The sequence below is a fragment of the Budorcas taxicolor genome, chromosome 11 (assembly GCF_023091745.1).
Source record: "Budorcas taxicolor isolate Tak-1 chromosome 11, Takin1.1, whole genome shotgun sequence".
NCBI lineage: Eukaryota > Metazoa > Chordata > Mammalia > Artiodactyla > Bovidae > Budorcas > Budorcas taxicolor.
The window spans coordinates 48424553-48443363 of NC_068920.1; the positions used below are offsets into that span (position 1 = coordinate 48424553).

The window sequence follows — 18811 nt, forward strand, 5'->3', positions numbered from 1 at the left end:
GGTGGGACAACTGTATTCCTAGTTGGCATGAATCACGATATGTCTTAACCAGTTATGGCAATCCTACTGAGCTTATCAGAAACTGACTTCCACAGCCTCCCCTGCAGTGTTGGGTGACCATGTGACCCAGCTCTGGCCAGTGAGCCAGGAAAAGAAGGCTGCTGGGGGTTCTGGGAAGTGGTTTCCTTCCTACGAAAGAGACAAATGCAGAGGAGAGTTTGGCACTCTCCTGCTTGTGGTACTGATGTGAGACTTCTGACCACAAAAGAAAGGTCAAGAGAATCACAAATACCAAACTAGAGCCCTGGCACCTTCTTGAGGATTCACATGACCTTGAGGGATGAGTATGAGCGAGCCAGGTGAAGAAGGGGAGGAAAGACATTGGAAGAAATGAGAGTATTATATACACAAGGAGGAATGCACAGAGACGTTCCTGGAAAGTTGGATCGGAGTCAGATGGTGAGGACTTTGTAAGCAGCAGTGTGATTTATTGTCCAAATTGCCTCATTCATAGCTGGGACTGGTTTCCTGTTTGTTGACTGATTTACCACAAAGCATGACGGGCATCTTCCTTTTGTAGGTTTAAGAGGACTGCCTATCTCTTCCCCTATTAGAGAGTTAAAATACTTTTGTTTTGGAAAATCCAGGCTCTCAAAGGCAGAGATCTTGATTATGTGGGTGGGTCGGGGTATAGATCTGAAAAGATGAGCGAGCAGGGAATCACTTCCGACTCCTACAGTGAATGGGGTTTCCCTACCCTCGGGGAGTGGAGAAGTGCCTAGTTCTGCCCACCTTGGGACCCGTGTTTGACCCCGGAGCGACAGGATGATTGATGGGTTGGCTGCGTGGACCCCAGGCTGGGGACTGAGCTGTGAGCCACAGCCTTTGGGGCTATGAGCAGTGGGACCACTGAGGCTAGGATATCAAGCCTCTCACACTCTCGCATGACTGACCACACAGCCTAAAGTCCAGAGCCCTGCATGAGATTCTAGAATTGGGTGAACCTGGGGATTCAATGTGACTCCATCAAGGGGAGAGAGAAAAACACTTTGAGATAGAATTTTCCCCTAACTCCTTGAGGAAGACGACTGAGTCCGATTTTATATTACTTTTTTAAAAATAAAAGATAGAAGAGGGGGCTTCCCTGGTAGTTCAGTGGTAAAGAATCTGCCTGTCAATGCAAGAGACACGAGTTCAATCCCTGGTCCAGGGGGATCCCACGTGCTGCAGAGCAGCTAAGCCTGCGTGCCGCAAATATCGAGCCTGTGCTGTAGGGCCTGGGAACCACAGCTGCTGAGCCTGTGAGCCCTAGAGCCCGTCCACAGCCAAAGAAGCCACCACGATGAGAAGTCTGTGCTCTGCAGCTGGAGAGTAGCCCCTGCTTGGTGCGACTAGAGAAGAATCCACACAGCAATGAAGATGCAGCATAGCCAAAAGTAAACTAGTAAATAATTTAAAAATAATAGTAATAAAACTGCTTTCTTGCACTAGAGTGTCCGATTATGGTACAAATTCCTTCTGTGGTATATATACAAAGCCAAAGGAGAGGGAGTGAGAAGGGTTCATAAATTATCTCAGCAGTTTTTTTTTTTTAAGTTGATAGATTTATTTTAAAGACAGTGTAGAAGATGTATCTCAAAGAACTCAAGCTCCTATATATGCGAATTATCCATTTTCATTTAAAAAAATCCAATTAAATTGGCCTGATACTGCCAGGCTAGGAGGAAACCCAACCTCCATTATGACCAGAGCTCCTCTGGCCCTCAGGGATGTCTTGGAATCCAGAGGTAGAGCCTGGTGCCAGAAACAGGGGCCAAGCTCTTAGCCACGGCCATCATGGGGCTGTGGGCAGCTGCCTTGTGCAACCCACAGAACAGAGACTTGAAGCCCACCAGCCCCTGTTTTAAACCCCACATAAGGTGTTAAAAAAATAAATTCTTGAGGGAATTCCTTGGCTGCTTAGTGGTTAGGACTCTGCACTTTCACTGCTAAGGGTAAAGGTTCCCCAATCCCTGATTGGGGAACTAAGATCCCACAAGCTGCATGACACAGCCAAAAACAACAAATATGACAAATATGTTCTAAACCAGGGATGTGCATTTACTTTTGGTGGGAGAGTGAATTTGTAGCAAGTATTTGGTGTTTTGCTTACATCTAGTATTTTTACAATTGTTTTTATATATATAGCTCTGGGACTTCCCTTCCTATACAGTGTGTGCAGGTTTGGGCCCTGATCACAGAGCTAAGATCCCAGTGACTCATGCCAGAAAACCAAAACCTAAAACAGAAGCATTATTGTAACAAGTTCAATAAAGACTTAAAAAAAAAAAAGGTCCACAGGGACTTCCTGGTGATCCTCGCAGTGCTGGGGACTCAGGTTCAGTCCCTGGTCAGGGAGCTAGGATCCCACATGCTTTGGAGCAGCTGAGCCTGAACCCCACAACTCCTGGGCCCGTGTGTCTCAATGAAGGACCCTGAAAGATGCAACGAAGATTCCAGATGCCACAGCTAAGATCTGATGCAGCTAAATAAATGAACAAATATATTTTTAATGGTTCACATCAAAAAACAAAACCTTTTAACTGACATAGGTGACTTAGGCTCTTCTTTTTCTTTTTTATTTATTTGGCTGCACTGGGTGTTAGTTGCAGCATGTGGAATCTAGTTCCCCGACCAAGGATGAAATCTGGGCCCCCTGCATTGGGAGCACAGAGTCTTAGCCACTGGACTGCCAGAGAAGTCCACTTTATAATGTGTTCATTACTATTAGTTATTTCCCTGCCTCAACCCAATAATGCCAGAGATCCAGCTAAGGGAGCTGGGAGCAACATCCTCTGTTGGAATCACAAGTTGAATTGTGAAAAGAGCTAAAAATATTGAGGGCATTCCTTGGCTTCCCAGTGGTTAGGGCTCTGCGCTTTCACTGCTAAGGGTAAACGTTCAATCCCTAACTGGGGAACTAAGAACTAAGATTCCCCAACTAAGAACTAAAGTTCTTACCATAATTGTGTAAGTCTAAGATATTATCAAATGCAAGATGCATTAATATTTCAGATATCACTGAGAGAAAAATACTATTAATTATGCCTTCATGCTTTCTTGCCACTTTGTATTTTTTTATTTTCTACTTATCAAAATGATTCTAGGCTTATTTATCTTTTATTTATTTTGGCTGCACCAAAAGCCTGCACGAAAGGTCTTAGTTCCCTGACCAGGGATCAAACCCATGCGCCCTATATGGGGAACGCAGAGTCTTAACTAATGGACTGCCAGGGAAGATAGTTTCAGACTTATTTAGATGTAGGTTTTTTGTATTTTTTGTTTATTTATTCATTTTTGGCTGCACTGGGGTTTTGTTGCTTTGCAAGGGCTTTCTCCAGTTTTGGCGAGTGGGGGCTACTCTTCATTGTCATGCACAGGCTTCTCAATGCAAACGTTTCTCCTGATGCAGAGCCCAGGCTCCAGGTGCGTGGGCTTCAGTATCTGTGGCTCACAGGCTCTAGAATTTGGGCTCAGTAATTGTGGAGCACAGCCTTAATTGCTCCGTGGCATATGGAATCTTCCTGGGCCAGGGATTGAACCCATGTCCCCTAGGTTGGCAGGTAGATTCTCATCCACTGAGCCACCAGGGAAGTCCCTAGACAGAGATTTTAAAATCACATATTGATATTTATAAAAATATTCAACTTTAGAAGTAATCAATAAAATACAAAAGATGCTCTCTCAGTGTTGACAGCCGTAGCATATTTGCTTTTGTCCCTATGCCTGTTGCCTCATGGTAACAAAATAGCTGCTGAGGTTCTAGGCATTATACCACATTCAAGCTAAGAAGAAAGAAAATGTAGATAGTGTTACCTAAAAACTGAGTTTGCTTCTTGGTAGGGGCCAATAGACACAACCAAGCCAAAGATAAGGAGAAGGAAGGATTTATTATTACTGGCAGCAAATAAGAACACTGGGGATCTTTTCCAAAGCAATGTCTCCCTGAACAGCGAATTGGGGAAGTTTCAAGCTCGGGGTATATGCATATTTATGAGAGGGCTTGAGCAGAGGAGAATTCAGCATAGAACTGGGGCCAAGGTTGACAGAGTCCAAGCTTTAGTTGACCTAAAGTAGACTTCTGTTAGCAAAGAAGAGGAAATGGGTATTGGGAGGGAAGCTGATATCTTCTGCAACACAACTTAATAAATAGTAGTTTTACATACATAATAAATAGTAGTTACCCCTTGGCATAAAGCAAAAATGACAATAGCAAAAACTCTTATATAGTACAATGCTTACCATGTTCCAAGCACTGTTCTGAATGTTTTAAATATATTAACTTGTTTAAGCCTCGCAGCAATCTTATGAGGTAAATACTGTTATTATCCTTGTTTTGTTTTAGTGGTTTTTTTTAATCATACTTCTTATGCTCATGGTTAGACTTATCATAATCTTTGGTGCATGACATAGCCCTAACTGATCCCTGCATAACTCCTTTATTTACTTTAAATTTATTAGTTATTTTTAATAAAGTAACATTTACCCTCAAATCCTCTACCCAAAGTAAAATTAGGATCTTGTCAGTAAATCAGATATGACTCTCTGATCTCCCCAACCCATTTCACTTCCTCCCCTGGCCCGAGGTGATGGTCATTTAGAATCCTAAGTTCATCATTCCTTTATTTTCCTTATATAGTTTTGTAGTTTTATCGCATCTAGATATAGAGTCCAAAAATTGTGTATGTGTGTGTATAACATACCTATAGTTGCTTTTAACTGTATATCTTCTTTTGGTACTTTTTCATTTGCTGTTACATTAGTAAGATTCATTCCAACTGTTCTGTGTTGCTACAGTAATTCATTTTGATGACTGCTTAACCTCCCATTGTGTGAATATGTAGCAGTTTATTCATCTTCAAACAATTCTTTACTGAAGTACCTATTATGTTCTTAGTGACTTTTTCCTTTTCTAGTTATCCACTGGACTAACTCTATCATATCCAGGATTGCTAAAGGCTTCATGTAATTTGAGCAGTTTTCTTCATCATTTTTAATCGCTGCATGAGATCTTGCAAGACTCGCAATGATGCTTTGCAAATTATTTGCTTTGGGTCATCAGTTATTCACACTGGGCTCTCAGAGAGAGGCTGAACAATAAAGACTTGATTTGATGGGCTTGGTGCACACATAGAACCCTTAGTTTCAGCCTAGAGGAATGTTGTGGTGATAGGGGAAAATGGGGAACATCAGTTCATTGGTGAATATTTCCTTGTTATGGTCACTTTTCCTTCCCTGGTCAGCCTGGCAAATGTGGAAGTTTGGATTTTGACCACTGAGATAACAAGAATCCCCTGCACCTCAGAAAATTCCCTAAAACTCCTGGCGCAAAAGGTAGAATCCATTTCTCCTCCCTCTGAAAATGGCCCAGCCTTGGTGACTCACAGGAATAAAGTGCAGTATTATTTACAATAGCCAAGGCCTGGAAACCACCTAAATGCCCATCAACAGTTGACTAACTAAGGAAAATGTGATATATATATATATATATATATATATATATATATATATATATAATATATGCACATCTATCATATATATAATGGAATGGTATTCAGCCATAAAAAAGAATGAAATGATGCCATCTGCAGCTCCATGAATAGACCTAGAGATTATCATACTAAGCAAAGGAAGTCAGACAGAGAAAGACAATACCATATGATATCACTTACGTGTGGAATCTAAAATATGACACAAATGACCCTAGCTGCAAAACAGAAACAGACTCACGAACACAGAGAACAGACTGTGGTTGCCAAGGAGGGGAGCTGGATTGAGAGTCTGGTTTGAGCAGATATAAACTATTCTATATAGGACGGACAAACAAGGTCCTACTGTATAGCACAGGGAACTCTATTCAATATCCTGTAATAAACCACAATGGAAAAGAATATGAAAGAGAATACACACACACACACACACATACACACATAACTGAATCACTTTGCTGTACACCAGAAACTAACATTGTAAATTAACTATACTTCAAAAAAAGAGAAAAGAACAGAGTACAGTAGAAGCAAGCCTGTGCAACTTCCAAGGCCAAGCTGAAACAAGGTGATACAGCTTCCCCTAGTTCACTCTTCTGGGGACATGCGCTCTGGAGAAGCCAGTCAGCAAGAGGTGAAGAAACCCAGATGAGTCCACACTCTTCTGGGGACATGCACTCTGGAGAAGCCAGCCAGTTTCTTCAAGAGGTGAAGAAACCCAGATGAGTCCACACAGAGAGACCGCATGAAAAGTCCGTTATGGAGAGGGACCGAGACCCCCAACAGACAGCTGGCAGCAATCGTCAGACACGTATGTGAATGAGTCTTCAAGGAGAGGTCCCCCAAATTCATGAGTGGTGACAAGATCTCCTGGATGTGTCCCGTCCAAATTCCTCATCATGTACAGTGTTAAGCTAACCTCCAGAGTCCTCCGCTCACAGAATCCTCATGCATAATAAATAGGTGACTTATTTGTCTTATGCTACTAAGTTTTGGAGTAATTTGTTATGTTGTTGTTTGGTTGCTGAGTCATGTCTGACACTTCGACGACCCCATGGACTGCAGCCCACCAGGCTCCTCTGTCCATGGTATTTCCCAGGCAATGATACTAGAGTGGGTTGCCATTTCCTTCTCCAGGGGACCTTTCCAATCTAGGGGTCCAACCCTCGTCTCCTGCATTGGCAGGCAGGTTCTCTACCGCTGGGCCACCAGGGCAGCCCATACTTTATTATAATAACTAGTAAAGTTACAGAAAGAGAAAAAAGTAACCAGTACACCCAATTTTAAAGATGTGGGGACTTCCCTTGGTGATCCCACTGCAGGGGGCATGGGTTCAATCCCTGGTTAGGGAACTAGGATCCTACAGGCTGTGTGCCACAGCCGAAGAAAAACAAAGTGTGGAGGGAGTTCCCTGGTGGTCAAGTGGTTAGGACTCCATGCTTCTATTGCAGGGGGTCCAGGTTCCATCCCTGTAGTTGAGGAACTAAGATCCCACAAGTTGTGCAGCAAGTCCAAAAGAAAAAAAAAGATGTGGAAGCCAAGGCCTGGGAAGGATAAGTACACAGTAAATGGAGAAGCTAAGCAGAAATAACAATATTCTTGCCTGGGAAATCCCATAGACAGAGAAGCCTGGCAGGCTACAGTCCATGGAGTCAAAAGAGTCAGACAGGACTTTGCGACTAAACAACAGTTTATACTTTAAAATGGTTAAGGTGGTGAGTTTAAGTTATGTGTTTTCACTGCAGATAAAAATAGAATTTAAACATTTGAATAATTAAATGATTGCAGAAACTGTCATAACCATGCTTGTTTCATAATGTGGTATTTTGTCGTTCTGTTGCTCCTGCTGGTCCTCCCAGTGCCTCGTTCCCTATATGCTCAGGTATTTTTCACTGTGTACTAGTCATTGTCCCTGGAGAATTACTAAGTTAATTCTTTAAGGACCCGCACAAAGATGTATCCCTCCAGAGAGGATGTGAGCTCGTTTCTCCCAGGCATTTGGAGACACTTCCAGTTTAGGACTGCTTTATTTTTTGTTTTATTTTTGGCCACGCTGGGTCTTCGTTGCTGTGAACAGGCTTTCTCCAGTTGTGGCGAGAGAGGCCTTCTCATTGCAGTGGCTTCTCTTGTTGTACAGCACGGTCTCTGGGACACACAGGCTTCAGTACTTGTTCATAGAGCCCTGGCTCAGTAGTTGTGGTGCAGGGCTTAGTTGCCCTGCTGCACGTGGGATCTTACCAGACCAGGGATTGAAACTGTGTGCCCTGCATTGGCAGGGAAATCCTTAACCACTGGACCACCAGTGAAGTCCTAGGACTACTTTAAACTAGATTTATTACTTAGAAGTTTTTTAAAATACTTCACGTAATTTGGGCTACAAATCTGTAAAAAGTTAGTTACAGTGACAATGTCTCAAGGAGCATTTTCTCCTGAAATGTTCAGTTAAGTTTCCTTGGAGTCTCCTGGGAGAGAATGGGGGCAAGTTTACTTCTGATTCCCCTTTACTGTAATCATGACCCTTTGGGTCCATGACTAATATAGGGAAGGCCTTCTAATAGACTCCCCACCTTGGTGGACCCTGAGCTTTAATTTCATCCCACGTTACGTTGCAGAGTTTTCATAATGAAATTCAAGTTTGCCCAGATTGACAAAGGGGCTTCCCAAGTGGCGCTGGTGGTAAAGAACCTGCCTGCCAATGCATGAGACTTAAGAGATGTGGGTTTGATGCCTGGGTAGGGAAGATCCCTGGAGGAGGGCATGACAACCCACTCCAGGGTTCTTGTCTGGAGAATTCCATGGACAGAGAAGTCTGGGATCACAAAGAGTCGGACAGGACTGAAGCGACTAAGCACGCACACAGAGATTGGCAAATACCCTCAAAGCAGATCTGACTTGCATGCTTGCTTACCTGTCCCAGCTCCTGAAGTCCTATAGTCTTTTTTTCTCCTCCTTCCTATCTTGTCAGTACTTCTGTACTTTCAAGACTATTTAAAGACTATTTTATCCAGCAATTTTTAGGTTTTTTTTTTTTTAATCAGCAAGTTGGCTCCACTAATTAGCAATCAGAAGTCCTTCTGCTTTATCTTCTCTTTCTTTTTATTGATTTCTGTTCTTTTATTTCTTTCCTTCCTCCTGTCTTTTTTTATTCTTATCATTGGTTGGATTTTTTTCCCCCCTAACTCCCTGAGTTGAATGCCTAGCTCATTATTGTCTTTTCTTTTTCCATGATAAGGCTATTCTCTTTTAAGGTTTTAAATTTCCCTTAAAGTACACCTTTCATCGTATTCCTCAAGTTTTGATACATAGTGGAGGAGTGATTCCTCAAAACCTAATGTTTTCATCCACTCACCCAGCAAGGCTATTGTGCCGCTACCATGCCTCTTCTCCTGAGATACCTGCACTGAAGGTCTGGATAATGCGGCCAATTTTCCCCTTCGGGGGCAGCAATGATAACCCAGGGCAAAACTGGGAGAGATAAAGAGCACAACTTAACTTGCTTTATTCAGTATTTTAGGCTTCCCTGGCGGCTCAGATGGTAAAGAGTCTGCCTGCAGTGCGGGAGACCCGGGTTTGATCCCGGGATCAGGAAGATCCCCTGGAGAAGGAAACGGCAACCCACTCCAGTATTCTTATCTGGAAAATCCCATGGATGGAGAAGCCTGGTCAGCTATAGTCCATGGGGTTGGAAAGAGTTGGACATGACTGACTCTTTCTTTCTTTCTTATTCAGTATTTTCCAATTCTGGCTACAGATGAAAATCACTAGGAAGTTTTTAAAAATACTGAGATCTGGGTCATACCCAGAGAATGTTCTAGCTGGTGTGGAGTAGGGACTATCAATGATTATAATGGGAAGCTGGGGTTGAGGACCACTCCTCCAATTTATCTGCTCACTGCCACCAGCCTGGGACTGCCTCTTCCTTCCTCCCCACTCAAACTCCCAAACAAATTTTAAGCAGCCTTCTGTCTTCTCCAAGCTGTTACTGCCTGGTGCCCACATTTCTCTCCATTGTTTCTCCAGGTGAATTGGGGGAAGGAGGCAGAAGCCCTGGGTAATTTACCACATTGGCAGGAATGAGAATTATCCCCGGCCCCGCTCTTGTTTGTCTTCACAGGAAGTCTCAGCATGAAACAGCAGCACTGGTGTGGCATGACCGCTAAAATGGGCTCCCTGTTGTCAGGGGTCTTTACCATCACCTCCGTGGACTTATACCTCATCTTCGAACAGAAGTACCTAAGGAGAAACAATTGCACTGAGCAGATGTCACAGATCAAGAGCACAAGTATCCTGATAAAACTGTTCATCATCTGCTGGAGCCTGACTATCGTCGTCTTCCTATCTTTCATCACCATCCTCATCAGCTGCTTGCTGCTATACTCAGTGTACACCCACATGCACAGGGGCCTGGTAATCTACGTCGTTTGGATTGTTTTCTACGAAACTGTAAACATCGTGGTACAATGCCTTACCAATGACGGTTCTTCCGTGGCGGAGGTCAGAATCATGCGCTGGTTCGGTCTGGTGTCCCGTATATGCATGCACTGTTTCTGGATGTGCTTTGTCATCACTTACGCCTACATGATCTACAAAAATAAAAGCCAGGGCAATATCATCTCCTACAACAGACGTGTTTCTACCAGCAGTGGAGACTTCCTGCCGCGGAAATCCAAGATAATCAACTTTTCCCGCCGCTACAGTGAGTAACATGGCCCTGTTCCACAATAGGTTCTCATGGTAGTTCATTTTCCATCTCATTCACTTTTCAGCAAGCAGAGACTCTACTGCCACCCTTTTGGGGGAGATACGGTGAGAAGAGGGATTACCATCACAGCTGGAACGCCTTGCTTGTAGAGGATGTTTAATTTAGAGGACGTTGTTATTTATCAAGCTCTCCTTGACTTCCTCTTTCCTTTTCTTGTCAGTACCGCCTTATTGGTCAAAATGAAGAGAAGCAGGGATGAAATGAAGCTGAATTGCAGTCTGGCAATCCTTTCATCTTAGTGTGTCTTCATCAGCCTTCAACTCTCAGGTCTCTGATGTAACCCTAGAATAGGTAAACCTGTATTTATATCCCAGATTGTTGTAGCAAAAAATATATCACTGGGGTCTTGAGGTGGTTTTCTGCTGCTTTTTCTCCCTGTGTCATCTATACTGTATTCCAGATAAGTAAAAGAATAAAAATAGAGATAAATCATACTTCATTTTCTGTCTTGACCCTTCCATCCTCTCCCCCAACAAAAACTGTCCAGGAGCACAAATGCACTTGCGATTAATCAAAAGCTATTTGTTAAACTCTTCTGTCGGTCACTGTGCAGGACACACTGTGTATATCTCCACTGCAGGAGGATACAAAAAAGTATAAGACGTAATTCCTGACCTTGAGGATTTTGCAGTTTCGTGGGAGAGATTAAATCATGTTTATGTTTATGAATTGATTAGCCAACCACATAAGATGGTACAAGATTATACATTATCACATATCAACAAACTTCACTTTGAGTTCAGGGGTCAGGAAATGTCAGAAGCAATTTAAACCAGAATGGAAGACACACTGAGGAAACCTCTACTTCAGACAGCATAGACATTATATTAGAGGTTTACTAATAGCTTTCTTGGAAGGACTGATGTCGAAGCTGAAACTCCAACACTTTGGCCATCTGATGCGAAGAGCTGACTCATTGGAAAAGACCTTGATGCTGGGAAAGATTGGGAGCAAGAGGAGAAGGGGACAACAGAGGATGAGATGGTTGGATGGCATCACCGACTCAATGGACATGGGTTTGGGTGGATTCTAGGAGTTGATGATGGACAGGGAGGCCTGGCAAGCTGCAGTTCATGGGGTCCAAAAGAGTTGGACATGACTGAGCGACTGAACTGAACTGAATAGCTTTCTTGAGGTATAATTGATATACAATATATAGCACAGGCTTCCCTGGTGGCTTAGATGGTAAAGAATCTGCCTGCAGGGCAGGAGACCTGGGTTCAATCCCTGTTTTGGGAAGACCCCCTGGGGAAGGAAGTAGCAACCCACTCCAGTATTCTTGCCTGGAGAATCCCCATGGACAGAGGAGCCTGGAGGGCTGCAATTCATGGGGTCACAAAGAGTCGGACGCGACTGAGCGACTAAACCACAACCACAACAAATACATGTTTAAATAATACAATTTAGTAAGTTTGGGCATAAGTATATTCCAGTGAAGCCATCACCATAATTGAATGCATGAACATGTGTGTCACCCCCAAGAGTTTCCTCTTTATCCCTGTCTCCTGCCCCTTCCTGCACTACCGCCCCCGCCCCTGCCACCACAAAGCACTGATTTGCTGATTTTCTCTATATGTTAGTTTGTATTTTCTAGAACTTTACATAAATGGAATCATAGAGTACATAATCTTTTTTGCCTGACTTCTTTTACTCAGGCTAAGCCCTTAAAGATTCGTTCATGTCATTATGTGTATTGCTAGTTTATTTTTTTTTTAATACTTATTTATTTGGCTGCCCTGAGTCTTTGTTGTGGCTTATGGGGTCTTTAATGACATATGAACTCTTAGATGCTGCACATGGGATCTAATTCCCTGACCAGGGATGGAACCCAGGCCCCCTGCATTGGGAGCTTGGAGTCTTAGCCCCTGAACCACTGGAGAAATCCCTATAGCTCTTTCTTTATTGCTGAGTAGTACGCCATGGCAAGAATGTACCACAGTTAATCCATTTGCTTACTGGAGGACATAGAATGGTTTGTAGTTTGGGGCAATTAAGGATAAGAACAGTATAAACACTTGTGTATAAAACGTTGTGTGGACTTAAAAATTTCATTCTTCTTGAGTAAAGGTGGTGCTAGTGGTAAAGAACCCTCTGGCAGTGCAGGAGGTATTAGAGACAAGGGTTCAATCCCTGGGTCCAAAAGATCCCCTGGAGGAGGGCATGGCAACCCACTCCAGTATTCTTGCCTGGAGAATCCCATGGACAGAGGAGCCTGGAAGGTTACAGTCCATAGGGTAGCAAAGAGTCAGATATGACTGAAGCAACTTCAGTTCAGTCGCTCAGTCGAGTCCGACTCTTTGTGACTCCATGGACTGCAGCACGCCAGGCCTCCCTGTCCATCACCAACTCCTGGATCATACTCAGACTCATGTCCATTGAGTTGCTGATGCCATCCAACCATCTCATCCTCTGTCGTCCCCTTCTCCTGCCTTCAATCTTTCCCAGCATCAGGGTCTTTTCAAATGATTCAGTTCTTTACATCAGGTGGCCAAAGTATTAGCGTTTCAGCTTCAACATCAGTCCTTCCAATGAACACTCATGACTGATCTTCTTTAGGATGGACTGGTTGGATCTTCTTGCAGTCCAAGGGACTCTCAAGAGTCTTCTCCAACACCACAGTTCAAAAGCATCAATTCTTCGGTGCTCAGCTTTCTTTACAGGCCAACTTTCACATCCATACATGACCACTGGAAAAACCATAGCCTTGACTAGACAGATCTTTGTTGGCAAAGTAATGTCTCTGCTTTTTAATATGCTGTCTAGGTTGGTCATAACTTTTCTTCCAAGGAGCAAGTGTCTTTTAATTTCATGGCTGCAGTCACCATCTGCACTGATTTTGGAGCTCATGAAAATAAAGTCTGTCACTGTTTCCACTGTTTCCCCATCTATTTGCCATAAAGTGATCGGACCAGCTGCTATGATCTTAGTTTTCTGAATGTTGAGCTTTAAACCAACGTTTTCACTCTCCTCTTTCACTTTCATCAAGAGGCTCTTTAGTTTTTCTTCACTTTCTGCCATAAGGGTGGTGTCATCTGCGTATCTGAGGTTATTGATATTTCTCCCAGAAATCTTGATTCCAGCTGTGCTTCATCCAGTCCAGCATTTCTCATGATGTACTCTGCATATAAGTTAAATAAGCAGGGTAACAATATACAACCTTAATGTACTCCTTTCCTGATTTGGAACCAGTCTGTTATTCCATGTCCAGTTCTAACTGTTGGTTCTTGACCTGCATACAGATTTCTCAGGAGGCAGGTCAGGTGGTCTGATAGTCCCATCTTTTTCAGAATTTTCCACATTCAAAGTTGTGATCCACACAGTCAAGGGCTTTGGCATAGTCAATAACACAGAGTCGATGTTTTTCTGGAACTTGCTTGCTTTTTTGATGATCCAGCGGATGTTGGTAATATGATCTCTGGTTCCTCTGCCTTTCCTAAGTCCAGCTTGAACATCTGGAAGTTCATGGTTCACATACTGTTGAAGGCTGGCTTGGAGAATTTTGAGCATTACTTTGCTAGCGTGTGAGATGACTGCAATTGTGCGGTAGTTTGAGCATCCTTTGGCATTGCCTTTCTTTGGGATTGAGATGAAAACTGACCTTTTCCTGTCCTGTGGCCACTACTGAGTTTTCCAAATTTGCTGGCATATTGAGTGCAGTACTTTCACAGTATTATCTTTCAGGATGTGAAATAGCTCAACTGGAATTCCATCACCTCCACTAGCTTTGTTCATAGTGATGCTTCCTAAGGCCCACTTAACTTCGCATTCCAGGATGTCTGGCTCTAGGTGAGTGATCACACCATCATGATAATCTGGGTCATGAAGATCTTTTTTGTATAGTTCTGTGTATTCTTGCCACCTATTCTTAATGTCTTCTGCTTCTATTAGGTCCATACCATTTCTGTCCTTTATTGTGCCCATTTTTGAATGAAAAGTTTCCTTGGTATCTCTAATTATCTTGATGAGATCTCTAGTCCATCCCATTCTGTTGTTTTCCTCTATTTCTTTGCATTAATCACTGAGGAAGTCTTTCTTATCTCTCCTTGCTATTCTTTGAAACTCTGGATTCAAATGGGTATATCTTTCCTTTTCTCCTTTGGCTTTCGCTTCTCTTCTTTTCATAGCTATGTGTAAGGCCTCCACCGATAACCATTTTGCCTCTTTACATTTCTTTTTCTTGGGGATGGTCTTGATTATTGCCTCCTGTATAATGTCATGAACCGCCATCCGTAGTTCTTCAGGCACTCTATCAGATCTAATCCCTTGAATCTATTTCTCACCTCCACTGTATAATCGGAAGGGATTTGATTTAGGTCATACCTGAATGGTCTAGTGGTTTTCCCTACTTCCTTCAATTTAAGTCTGGATTTGGCCATAAGGAGTTCATGATCTGAGCTACAGAGGAGCCTCCTAATTCCCACAAGCCTGACACCAAAAGGAGTACCCTTTGTGCCATCTTAAAGCACAGCTGCCACTGGAACAGCAGAGCTACCTGAGAAGTATCCCAGGTCAATGACGCCCCCACTTCCCAAGGATGTGCTCCCCTTTAGCTAATGAGGCCAGAGCCCACGTGCCTCGACTTCCAGCCTGTTGCTTGTTCCTCCATCACTATTACTGTTAGCTCTTCCATTTACATCCAGTGGCTTGAGGATTTGCCCCGGGCCAGCTCTGCCATCTCATCGGGTATCTCCACATTTTTTTTTCCCCCTGCAGCCAATGTCTCTGGCAAAACAAGTATAAAATGAATGACAGGAAGTACTCCATTGTGATAGGCACCTTCTGTTTCCTCAACACTGTCCAGTTCCTCATCTTTGACGTGAATGAGTTTGCCTTCTTTGGCTATGAAGAGAGGTTCAGTGTCTACCAGAACTCCAGGTCCGAGCTGGTCTCTTGGGTCGTGACCTACAAGAAGAACATCAGCATCAGCCTGTCCACCACCACCCTTCTGGTCTGCTCGCTGCTCCTCTATTGTATCCACACCAGCAACTGCGTGGGCATGCTCTGCTACGGCGTGTGGATTATCCTCTATGAGCTGCTCAGCCTCTCCGTCATCCTGCTCACCAACACGGCCATCAAAGAGCAGTTCAAGGAGCTGGGGTACCTGCACTTGATCTTCCAGATCTCGCGGATGCTCCTGCACTTGTTCTGCCTGCCCTTCGTCACCAAGTACGGATACTCCATCTTCAGGGACCCCAGGGCTGTAAGCAAGACTGGCCAACGCAGACGCTCTAGCATCAGTACGGTGGAGTCGTGGCCACCCGTCGGGATGGGAAGCTTGTACTACAAGCTGAACTGAACCATGCCAGGAAGAAGGAAGCGAGGGCAAGAGCACTCCCTAGCGATGGCCCCCACTTCCCTGCCTGCCTGGGGTTGATTCTGCTTGCCTTTTCAGGGTTCTTGAGTTTTAAGTGCTTAAGAATGGCTCTTGGGGGTCGGGGGAGGGGGAGGGAGGATTGTGTGGATCAATTACCGTACATGTGTGTGTTTGTGACTTGTTTTATCCTTTAACTAAAGGCCACCTTTGTGCTTGTTTGGTCGTCTCTTTGGTGTATGCTGTGGTCTCTCTTGGTACCCTGCTCTCTGCATATCCTTAGTTTCTAACTTTTCTCTTATGGATTGGCCCACCGATGCCCAGTTCTGCTGAGTCCTTTATGAGCAGTGGTGCTCGATAGAAAAATCTGTGCTGATGGGACTGTTGGATATCAGTGCTGTCCACTGGTCACATGTGGCTATTGAGCACTTGGGATGTGGCTATTAAGATCCAGGAATCAAATTTAAAATTTTATTCCACTTCAGCTAGTTTCCATTGCAAGAGCCATACGTGTCTGGCTTGTGGCCACCATATCAGAGATTTACAGTAATCTCCAACCTTATTTTACTCCTGAGTATAACTGTAGACCCCCTTTCCAGCTTCATGCATCACTCTGCTTTCTTCGTGATGTTCAAAAAGCAGTTCCTCATGTTGGTTCATAACATGGCAAGAAGAATCCCCATTTAAGAAAGTTCCATGATTTCTCAACTTAAGCACTATTGACATCTTGGACTGGATAATCCTGTCTCATAGAGGGCTGTCCTGTGCACCGTAGGATGTCTAGCAGCCTCCCTAGCCTCCATCCACTAGATGCCAGAAGCATCCCCCAGCCTTGTGACAAACAGAAATATCACCAGGCAATCCCAAGCATTCTCTGGTGGGGGGCAAAACTGCCCCCAGTTGACAACAACTGTTTTCAAGAAATGTACCCCAAGCCCGCTGAGAGCTTATGCCACTACCCTAATGGAGAGCATCTTTTACTGAGAGCTCTTTACGTTCACCACCGTGTATAATTTTAACCCTAATGTTCCCATTTTATGACTTGATGAGATTTGAGACTCAGCACTTAACTGATATGATCAAGATCATGCTGCTGCTGCTGCTGCTGCTGCTAAGTCACTTCAGTCGTTTCCGACTCTGTGCAACCCCATAGACGGCAGCCCACCAGGCTCCCCCATCCCCGGGATTCTCCAGGCAAGAACACTGGAGTGGGTTGCCATTTCCTTCTCCAATGCATGAGAGTGAAAAGTGAAAGTGAAGTCGCTCGGTCGTGTTCGACTCTCCGCAACCACATGGACTGCAGCCCCCCAGGCTCCTCCATCCATGGGATTTTCCAGGCCTCGAAAATCTAGATCTTGTAACTTCTCTCGTGAATGTCCTACTTGGTTCCCTGAAGTACTCTTCAGTTTCAGTTTCAGTTCAGTCGCTCAGTCGTGTCCCACTCTCTGCGACCCCATGGACTGCAGCACACCAGGCCTCCCTGTCCGTCACCAACTCCTGGAGTTTACTCAAACTCATGTCCATTCAGTTGGTGATACCATTCAACCATCTCATCCTCTATCATCCCCTTCTCTTCCTGCCTTCAATCTTTCCCAGCATCAGGGTCTTTTCAAATGAGTCAGTTCTTCACATCAGGTGGCTGAAGTATTGGAGTTTCAGCTTCAGCATCAGTCCTTTCAATGAATATTCAGGACTGATTTCCTTTAGGATGGACTGATTGGATCTCCTTGCAGTCCAAGGGACTCTCAAGAGTCTTCTCCAACACCACAGTTCAAAAGCATCGATTCTTCGGCACTCGGCTTTCTTTATAGTCCAATTCTCACATCCATACATGACTACTGGAAAAACCATAGCTTTGACTAGATGGACCTTTGTCGGCAAAGTAATGTCTCTGCTTTTGAATATGCTATCTAGGTTGGTGATAACTTTTCTTCCAAGGAGCAAGTGTCTTTTAATTTCACGGCTGAAGTCACCATCTGCAGTGATTTTGGAGCCCATAAAAATAAAGTCTGTCACTGTTTCCCCATCTATTTGCCATGAAGTGATGGGACCAGATGCCATGATCTTAGTTTTCTGAATGTTGAGTTTTAAGCCAGCTTTTTCACTCTCCTCTTTCGCTTTCATCAAGAGGCTTTTTAGTTCCTCTTCACTTTCTGCCATAAGGGTGGTGTCATCTGCATATCTGAGGCTATTGATATTTCTCCTGGCAATCTTGATTCCAGCTTGTGCTTCATCCAGCCTGGAGTTTCTCATGATGTACTCTGAGTATAAGTTAAATAAGCAGGGTGACAATATACAGCCTTGACATACTCCTTTCGCTGTTTGGAACCAGTCTGTTGTTCCATGTCCAGTTCTAACTGTTTCTTCTTTCTTACCAAGCTAAGAAGGGGCCCTCCTTTTAGAATAATTCCTTTCCTTCCAAAAATGGTGGAAGTGAAGTTGAGGACACTGTTTTGTCCACACTCCTCCAAACCGAAGGCAGCCTACTTTTACTGAACACAATTTGTGCCTGGTAGTATTCAAACAAATTGCTTAGCTCTTCTCACCACCCTGTGCACAGATTTAGATCCAAGCCAGGCCCCAGAAGGGTTTCCCAGGTGGCACTAATGGTAAAGAACTCACTTGCCAATGTGGAAGATGCAAGAGATGTGGGTTCAATCCCTGGGTTGGGAAGATCCCCTGGAGAAGGGCACAGCAACCCACTCTAGTATTCTTGCCTGCAGAATCCCATGGACAGAGAAGCTTGGCGGGCTACAGTCCCATGGGGTCACAAAGAATAGGACACGACTGAAGCGACTTTATTTTGGGGGGCTCCAAAATCACTGCAGATGGTGACTGCAGCCATGAAATTAAACGATGTTTCCTCCTTGGAAGGAAAGTTATGACCAACCTAGATAGCATATTGAAAAGCAGAGACATTACTTTGCCAACAAACATCTGTCTAGTCAAGGCTATGCTTTTTCCAGTAGTCATGTATGGATGTGAGAGTTGGACTGTGAAGAAAGCTGAGCGCCGAAGAATTGATGCTTTTGAACTGTGGTGTTGGAGAAGACTCTTGAGAGTCCCTTGGGCCGCAAGGAGATCCAACCAGTCCATTCGGAAGGAGATCAGCCCTGGGATTTCTTTGGAAGGAATGATGCTAAAGCTGAAACTCCAGTACTTTGGCCACCTCATGCAAAGAGTTGACTCATTGGAAAAGACTCTGATGCT

At 44.0% G+C, this 18811-nt stretch overlaps 2 protein-coding genes across 2 annotated transcripts; both read left to right on the forward strand.

Annotated features, from left to right (window-relative positions):
* The first annotated feature begins 9653 nt into the window (after positions 1 to 9653).
* TMEM217 (transmembrane protein 217) lies at positions 9654 to 10232 on the forward strand. Its single transcript, XM_052649536.1, has one exon. It carries the CDS (start codon positions 9654 to 9656, stop codon positions 10230 to 10232), a length of 579 nt encoding a protein of 192 aa, XP_052505496.1.
* Positions 10233 to 15031: 4799 nt separating this feature from the next.
* Positions 15032 to 15586, forward strand: TMEM217B (transmembrane protein 217B). Its single transcript, XM_052648208.1, has one exon. The coding sequence runs from the start codon at positions 15032 to 15034 to the stop codon at positions 15584 to 15586; it is 555 nt and encodes a 184-aa protein (XP_052504168.1).
* The last annotated feature ends 3225 nt before the right edge of the window (positions 15587 to 18811 follow it).